This window comes from Siniperca chuatsi, linkage group LG13, assembly GCF_020085105.1.
Source record: "Siniperca chuatsi isolate FFG_IHB_CAS linkage group LG13, ASM2008510v1, whole genome shotgun sequence".
Lineage (NCBI taxonomy): Eukaryota > Metazoa > Chordata > Actinopteri > Centrarchiformes > Sinipercidae > Siniperca > Siniperca chuatsi.
In genome coordinates, this window is record NC_058054.1 from 18,388,819 (window position 1) to 18,397,749 (window position 8,931).

The 8,931-nt window shown below is 41.1% G+C and overlaps 1 protein-coding gene across 1 annotated transcript; it reads right to left on the bottom strand.

The window, feature by feature from the left end:
* Positions 1 to 82: 82 nt before the first annotated feature.
* copb2 (COPI coat complex subunit beta 2) lies at positions 83 to 7,890 on the bottom strand. The gene is made up of 22 exons (XM_044219523.1): positions 7,733 to 7,890; positions 7,124 to 7,261; positions 6,887 to 6,973; positions 6,398 to 6,524; positions 6,109 to 6,257; positions 5,747 to 5,893; positions 5,357 to 5,456; positions 5,100 to 5,242; positions 4,759 to 4,958; positions 4,543 to 4,653; positions 4,349 to 4,437; positions 4,145 to 4,251; positions 3,721 to 3,864; positions 3,335 to 3,465; positions 2,904 to 3,111; positions 2,495 to 2,605; positions 2,147 to 2,361; positions 1,882 to 2,020; positions 1,467 to 1,604; positions 1,302 to 1,379; positions 936 to 1,085; positions 83 to 537 (listed from the first exon to the last, which is right to left on the bottom strand). Exons 1-22 carry the CDS (start codon positions 7,733 to 7,735, stop codon positions 442 to 444), a joined length of 2,811 nt encoding a protein of 936 aa, XP_044075458.1. The 5' UTR covers positions 7,736 to 7,890; the 3' UTR covers positions 83 to 441.
* Between the last annotated feature and the right edge of the window lie 1,041 nt (positions 7,891 to 8,931).

The following is an 8,931-nucleotide window of genomic DNA, read 5'->3' on the forward strand; positions in this document are numbered from 1 at the left end:
ATTCATTCCATTTCAATTAAAGTATCAAACTATGGTATCACTGTGTTTTAGCGACTAGTATGGAACACTCTCAAGTCAAATGTGAATATGTACAGCAACCACAGTTTATTGGACTGAATGAAGTTTGATTTGCCATTACAGACAACACAAAGCAAAGAGTAAATATAAGATACCGCTCAGTGGACAGGTGAAAGTTTCTCAAACAATCAATGAATGGTGTACAAAATGGAGAGTCTGAAATAGACATGATCGGTCTACTTTTCTTCAGAGAATAAAACATTACTGATATCATCAACTTTAATCCTGCCACTCCAGAAGTCGGACATGACAATATAATATTTTTACGTACAAATACAAAAAATTGGGAAAGGGGGTTTGGTCTCTTTCTCTTTTTTAAATAAGCTCTGAAGAGTGCTGGGGAGCAGCGTGGTCAGGCAGGTCTCAATCATCCAGAAAGTCATCGTCGAGGTTGACATCTGTGGTGTCGATGTCATCCAGCTCCATGTTGTCCAGGTCCACTTCCAGCTCGTCCAGAGTCTACATAAAGACACACACAAAAGCAGAATACGTTTTTACAAGAAGAATTATTATTCTTTTAAATGTTCCAATTATTTATTTATATTTTATCTTTGAATCATGTTTCTTTTTAGATTTTATGTGAACCACTTTGAATTGTATTTTTTATATGAATTGTGTTATGCAACTAAAACGTAAGACATCAAGAGCACAACTGCCAATTGAGAAAATGTTCTAGTTTAAATCAAGAATGCTACAAAATGGCAGGCCATTCAAACAAATGATAACAGCAATATTTGATTGATTGTTAATTTATTCGGATTGAGTGACAGCAACCACTGTATGATCAATAAGAATCTCGGATACTTGTTTCATGGTGAAAACAAACACTATAATCAAAAGATAAAGACAAGTCCAACCTTATCTTTTTGCGACTGTGAGAATTCAGGGATTTCCTCCTCTTCCTCCTCCTCCTCTTCCTCTTTCTCCACTGCTGTAGGAGCAGCAGAAGACCTCACAGCTGCTGCAGCGACGGGAGCTGCTGCCACTGACTCCTCACTATCCTGTGTCTGCCAAAAAAGTGAGCGAAATAAAGTTTGAATATTACTGAGCATTGTTTCATATAGTTTGTATTGAACCTTTTGTAAAATCCTATTTTTACAGATTACAGAAGGTCCACAGGGTAAACAAAGCACGTGAGGTCAGGTGTGACTAGCTGCAAATGGTATGTAATCAGGTTACTATTAAAGTCGGACAACAGAAAATGTCGGATGCTGCAGTCAAACCTTAGAGGCAAGAGGAATGAAGGTTCCTTTAGGCTCGTAACCCTGAGCCTCCTCGAGAATATTCCTGTCTTCATTGAGCTGAAAAATGTTGGGAGTTTGTTAAAATACAGGAGAGAGGATTGACATACAACTATAGAAATATTGTCTGCGCACAACACAACTCACCGTGACAAGAGGGTAATCTTTGGCAGGCCTAGTAGTGCCCAAGCAGGTCTCTCGGAGGTAATGCTCAGCTGCAAAGGCTTCTTTCAGTCCGGGGAACAGATTCTCATACTCTGTGGGGTCTGCTAGGGACTCGGCCGCCTGCAATGAAGATTCAGTACAATGTGTCATGGTCAAGAAGAAATATCCAGATATTCAAACTCTTTTATTCTCTTTTTAAAAAGGCAAAATCTACAATTGATAAACAGCAAACTTTCGGTCCAAAACACCCAGAGTTGGCTTAAAACTCTTAAGAATCTTAAGATTTTTCCCCACATAGATTGATGCTTATGGTTCTTTCTTAAATCATAGCTTTTACACAAGTTCCGTGCAGTAGCAGAATTGTTTCTAATAAACAATAATCCTGATAACAACTGACCTTCTGGTTGACCTTAGCCAGGTTCTCCCTCCACAATTTGACCACACGGGACACCTGACTGGGCAGGTAGGTGCGAGCCAGGAAGGCAGCTTCAGGTAGTCGGTTTGTCCTGATCAGAAGCTCCAAACACTGATCCAGTCTGTGGAGAAAAGACGATACGTAGAACAGTTACATAGGTCGCCACATATTCCATGTGATCAATACATATCCTTTCCCTAATTTGTCCACCAGTGTCACCACCTTTCAGTCTCATACTGGTACTCACTTCCCCTGCAGGAAGTAGGTCATGAAGGCCACATTGTTCTTGCCGTCCCTCTCTGCCCCCTCAGCCAGCTTGCCCACCATAGTGGCGTTACCGGAGGCTGTGGCAAGGAGGAGCAGGCCACCGTAATCCTGGGCGTGGTGCAGGCACTCCTGGGCCAGGCCGAACTGGCACTTACTGATAGCCAGCTCCGCCAACTGCTTCCACTTCTGCTCCGACTGCAGGGGTTAGCACGACAAATATTAGAAAAGTACCGTGAGCCTTTGTGAATTCTCTGGCAATGATTAAAGAAGGGGAAAATATGTGATATGCTATAGAGTTTGCCTCAAAAGCCAGCTAGTATGCTCTTACCTCTGCCTCCACAGCCAGCTGGTAGGCGATCTTCAACTCTCCCAGCTGCAACGCTAGCTCAAACCTGTGTTCTGGGTCTGTGGACACAGCCAGAGCCTGCTGCTTGAAACCCTGAAGAGACAAAGAAACAAAACCCATCAGAATGCTACAAGCATAAAGTATACATCCCTTCTGAATAAAAACAAACAAACAAACTAAATGCGTTATCAGTTAGAATCTGATATCACTGATGGTGCCTCTGCATGATGCTATCATAAAATTCTGGTGATGATCAGTTTCAAGTCCAATCTCTTATCAAGCTAGGTACAAAAAATACTGCATCTGCATCTTTTCAGATTTTTAAGTTGAATTAAACTGCCAGACTGCAATTGAATAAAAAAATAAATCAAGTCCTACGGTATTTCCTTACCTGTTTCTCTAGGAAATGGGCCACCCTGGTCCGCTGCTCTTTAGGAATTGTGGGTAGGACCTTATCAGCCATTCCAAAGTCCCTCCTCATTACGGCAGTCTGGTACTCCAGGACGGAGACCAGCAGGGAGTAGCTGACAATGTTGAGCTCCTTGTCCCCCAGGTACAGACGGTCATCTTTTGGTATGTAACCCAGCAGGTACATGGTTCTGCAGGGAGAGAAGGCAGTAGGTATAAAAGATGCAGCAACCGTCACAGCAATCAAATAAACTTTTAGAGCTTAGCTGCTGTTTTTCTAGACTTTGTATGCAACTGTGATGGGTTTACTGTATTATTATTAGTTATTATTAGCATAAAGTTTACAAGTTGCTTCAGAGATATACACAGTGCTCACAGTCACTTAAATTCAAGCTAAACCATCTGTATTTGTACCTGTCCAGGTGAGCAATAGTGACGATCTCTCCTCCTACATAGTAGTTGAGTCTGTTCACAGAGCTGGTGTAGATGAAGCAGTCTCCTACCCAGAGTCCAGTCTTCACAATCTCCTGGATCTCTCCCTGGACCTGGACATAAAAAAACAAGGACACAAAAGTGATAAATGTAAGGTACAGTTTTAAAGTGAAGAAAACACTCTTCCATTCTAAATATAAAGCATTAAATTGAAGCTATCCTGTGGAATATCGTTCCGTGGTTACGAACAAAATTCATTATTACATACATTAAAATCAATGAGTATTTTTAGCACTTAAAGTTAAAAATAAATAAATAAAAATGCACTCTAACAGGGGATGTGTATGCATCCACATCCACACACCCACCTCGAAGGCATCTTCAATACCATCCTCTGTCACTCCTTCATTGTTCTCTTGAGAAGCAGCTACTTTATCTGACATATAACGCAGAATGAAGAAGGACTCCTCTGTAGCAATGCAGACCAGCTCACCAGAGTCTGACCAGAAGATCTGGACAAATTATGAAAAAGAGGAAAAAAGGGTGAAGGAGAGAATGAGACAAAAATAGAGACTTACTAAAATGACTGGACAAGAGCCCTCTGGCAGTCCTTTAATAAATTATTTACATACAGATCAAGATATAGAACCACAAAACTGCTTCGTAGCTACTTCATTTCACAAAAACCAAAATGTGTAGAGCCAAAGAAATTGGTCAACATTGCCAGAAACTACATTTATATCATACAGAGGCCAGGACCTAAAACAAAAATGAAAGGTAAGTCAGTCTTACATGTTTGGGCTGGATCTCGATCCGGCGGATCAGCTCTGTGTTCTCCCAGTCATAAAACGCCAGGCCATTCACTGACCTCACCCCAAGCAAGAAACCTCCATAGATCCCTGCAGGGAAGAATGGGAACACATCCAGTGAGGAAGACAGTGGGAACTATTTAACTTCCAAAACCACAATGCCACTATACAACAATGTTCACATTACCTTCAGCTCCAAAGTCAGGCTTAAAGGACTTCTTTTCTTTGAAATTTTTGAAGATTTTAACGATACTGCTGCTTTCTCTGATGGCATATCTGTAATAAAATAAAGAGTGTAACAGTTAACTCTCTGGTACAGAGGTATAGAGCAGGGAAGTATCTGACCTATACTGACCCTCTCTTTTCAAACAGCATACTTACTCAGATGAGTCATGTGCCCAGACAAACTCCTGTGCTGAGCCGAAGCTCTTGTTCCTCAAAGCCATTGCAGTATAGATGATATACTCTCCATCTCCGCACACCACAACAAACCTGGTGCACACAAAAATGCACAAATGAGTGACAGAGATCTTATTGTAAATTCACCTCTAATCACGGTACTGAGAGTCAAAGGGCCTGGGGTGAGTGTACGCATACCTTCCATTAGGGTTATGCTGGATGGTTTGGGGGTAAATCTCACAGCTGCCCATGTCTTTGACAGCCAATGGCAGCCTTTCTCCGTCCTTGATCTCAGCGTCACCCATGGCCTTCAGGTTGGCTTGCTGTACTTCACTATGTTTAGCCCAGATGATTTTTCCATTAGTGTCCATAGACATGGCCGGCTCCTCCCGACCCACCTACATGGCAGAGGGAGACAGAGCAGATAGATGGGAAGAAAGAGAAAAGGCATTTTAATTTTGGATAGCGATACTTTTCATAGTGAGAGTTTCTTTACAATCAAAACATTTTTTTTAAGAATTACTCTTTCTTCCGCCCACCTTTATAATGATACTGCCTTCGTCATAGCCCAGCGCCACATTGTTGGAGCCCCGGAGGCCGCACACACACCACACTCTCTCCATGCCATAGTTCAGAGTGCTCTCCAAGCGGTAAGTGCTTGAGTGCCAGATACGCACCGTACCTACAGAGGGAGGAGGTAACGTTGCATAAAGCAATGATCACTGAGGCCATGAGATGAGATGCATTCTGAGGGTGTTTGTCTACAGGGGTGAGGATGAGTGGGATTCCTGCTCACCGTCTTCTGATCCAGTGATGATGATGGGGAGCTCTGGGTGGAAGCTGACACAAGAGACGTTCTGGGCGTGGCCCTCCAGAGTCTGAACACAGGTCTTATTCTACAACACATACAGGAAGACAGTTGAAACATTTTTATATAGACAAAGCTAAAGGACGCTCACAGAAAGGGTGTAGCAGATCTATGAGGAACACATACATTCTTTTTAGAACTATCAACTCTTTTAATGAGCTATAATCTTTGACTTTTTATTAAACATAATGCAACAAAAGACTATCTTTAAGCAGGAAATTAGCCTGTGCCCTGCTTAAGTGCTTATTAGTTCCATGGTCGGCGTTCTGTGGCTTATCTCACCTTCCCGTGAAGGAAGTGATTGAAAAGTTTTCTAACCTGGTAGTCCCAGATCTTGACTTGGCGGTCATCAGCCCCTGAGATGAGGTAGGGCTTGTCTCCTCCACTGTAGTAGTCAATACAATTGACTCCTTTCTCGTGGCCCTCCAAAGTGAAATTGGGAGACGAAGAGCCTAGCTGCCAAACCTGGAACAACCCAGAGTACATGACAGAGAATTACTGAATGTACTTCAGATACCTTTATTTTATTTATTTATTCATGGTAAGAATGAGCTTTATCTAGAGTCATTAAAGAAGTTGCAGTACTGCAGTAGGATCTGGGTGTCCCCCAGCACTCACCCAATGACGTGATAAAATTAGCAGCAGTAAAGATGACAACTGCAACAGCCAGTGGTCTCTACCTTAATAGTCCTGTCCAGGGAGGCACTGGCAAACTGGTTGTTGTCCTTGGGGTTGATGACAATCTGCATGACATAGTGAGTGTGACCCTCAAACACCTGGCTGCACGACCACTTCTTCTCCCAGTCCCATAGCTTGATCAACATGTCATCTGCACAGGCACAGAAATACATTCATGAATTTGTGCACACAAAAATGCACATATTTGATGACACATTTAAGTTGTGCGATGAATAAATTAGAAGAGGCTAGTATGCTACCAATCAAAACATCATGAGTTTACTAGCGTACCACTGCTGGTGAGGATGTAGGGCTGAGTTGGATGGACAGCGATGCAACGGATGTAGTCAGAGTGGGCCTCAAACATGTGGACCCGCTCCAAGGTGTTGTAATTGAACACACGGATCTGCATGTCATCCTGAGGAGGGAGGGGGGAAAAAAGGGAGAAAAAATATATTAGCTGACTATGCAAATTCATTGAGATAGTAAAGAAAAGTAATATATAGACAAAAGATCAAAAACATTACAAACAAAGCTGTTGGTATATGCTTTTTGAGTCAAAACACAATGAGAAAACTGTATAGCAAGATAATCAATTCCTAGAATTCTTGAAAAGCCTACATACAAAAGGTCATGATATGACACCACCAAGAGTTTACTGCACATCAAACACATTTAAGCTCATACTCTCTTTATACTACTAGTTTGTACTGCTGCTGGTGTTATGGATGACAACTGTCAAGAGTCGTGGCACCAACACAAACAATGGATGCAACTCACTGCTCCAGTGATGACCCAGTTCTTCCTTGCCACAAACTTTGAAGCTCTGACAGGGAGGTCACATACTTCAAAAGTCTTGACCAGAGTCTGGAGAAAAAAAAAGAACATTGTTGACTCGTTAAGATTTGCGGCATCATCACTGCTTTTCTGTGTTTGTCAAGTCAGTCTTTGACTATAAAGTAACATATTGTCTTTCCATATTGTGTAGTGAAACCGCCCATTGATTTGTGATCATACCTGTGTTTCGTGGTTCCACACGCAGACACTGCCGTTGTACAGACTGGCCAGCATCCATGGCTCAGTTGGATGAAGGTCCACACTCTTCACTCGGTCTGACCTGGCTGTCAGCCTCCGCTTGATGTCCAGCCTCAGAGGCTGAAAAGACAGAAGACATCAGTGTCTTTTCCTACGTTGTTCAAACTCTCAGTATGAGTGGCTTTATATGGGCATTTAATGATGTGTTCAAAGTTCTGTAGCGTAAACGTAAAGACCCGGAATAGCAGGACAGGTAGTAAAGGCAAAGTAACCGTTAGCATGCTAACACTGAGCCTAATACATTTCAGTGATTCCAATAATCCTATACTTATACACCCAATAATAAATAATTAGACAACTGTGTCAAAACAACTGTAAGCACATATAAAGCTTACATACAGTCAACGTTAGAAATATTAATAGCCGCTAGCTACGAGTTATCAAGCTAATTCAAGCTAGTTAGCCACTAAGCTATTTTCAAGACTGCATTATTTTTTGACAATTTCTCTGTCCTTTTAAAAATAAACCACGAGAATCGGATGACATGTACGGAAACAAAACATGCTGTGAACTATTTTAAATGTCTCTTACCATGTTTTATCCCCGTGTTGTCGCAATAAGATCAGATAAATGTGTTGCGAACAATTGCAATCCGGGTCCGAATGTAGCGACTTCACTGAACAGAGCAGTGGATACTGACGTGGAAGTTCCTGAAACTCAATCTCGCGTGAGTTGTGCTCTGGAAGTGGTGACGTGACATGAAGGTCGGTCAGCTGCAAATGCGACAGTCGATGGGTTGCCACGGTGACAGGAAATCTGCTCAGTTTGTCATTGTCCGTGGTTGTATGACAAGGTGAGATGCCATTATACCAAGATATTTTCAGATTACTGATTTGATCTATTTTGTACTTGTTTGAGATTTACTGAGCAGTGCATAAAACCTTGGTGGGAGGTCCATTAAAACACATGATGAGATGAGTGTTCAGCATTTTGTAATTATGAAAATATTGTTGCGGTTTTTCAAATTCATCATCACAGTTGATTGAATTCAATTCCGAACCGGGCCTTGAATTTGTGCAAGATGTCACGTCCTTTTTAATTTTTCTCATTGCAGCAATGTGTACGAACACATCTTGTTTTACTGAGGAAAGTTTCTTGTTAGCATAAAATAAGTTGGTTTGTTAATAATGAGTAAAATGTCATTGTAACATAAAAGAAGACTATCTTGTAACAAGAAAAATGTTGCTGTAACATTAGAAAAATCCCCTATAATGAGATACTAAGCTGACACACAACTAAAAACCCAACATACATATGCATTGATTATGTTACAAACCAACTGTGCAACATCAAAGCAGAATTGGCCTGATTTACAAATAGCTGTCAGTTATTAGTTAATTACATCACCCTCAAGAGTACAGTCAAACTGATGCCAGTGAGTGAAGAGGGGTGGAAATTATTCAAACAATGTACTAAACCATCTACCAACTATTTTCTGAACATATTTCACATGGTATGGATTTACTTTAGAATACAAAAATTAAATGTGTCACTTTAAATCATCTAGTTTGTTTCTTGAGTTTGTTTATCACTAATAGTAGTGGTAGTGGTATCATCAGTCACATCAACTTTTCCAGACACAGAAAGTTACACACTATTTGAAATGTGATATAAGCTATTTTGGCTTATTCATGTAATATGAACAGAATTCAAAGGTGTAATTTTTAGATCCATCAATGTTATGTTATATTATTAGATGTCTCAGCTCACCTGCAAGATGCTACCATATT

What these genes read in the sequence shown, in the direction of transcription:
- copb2 (XM_044219523.1), bottom strand. An exon ending in TCAAGATCTGGGACTACCAG is followed by an intron (nt 5,457 to 5,746) that starts GTTAGAAAACTT and finishes TATGTGTTGTAG; the next exon opens with AATAAGACCTGTGTTCAGAC. An exon ending in ACTATTGCTCACCTGGACAG is followed by an intron (nt 3,112 to 3,334) that starts GTACAAATACAG and finishes CTCTCCCTGCAG; the next exon opens with AACCATGTACCTGCTGGGTT.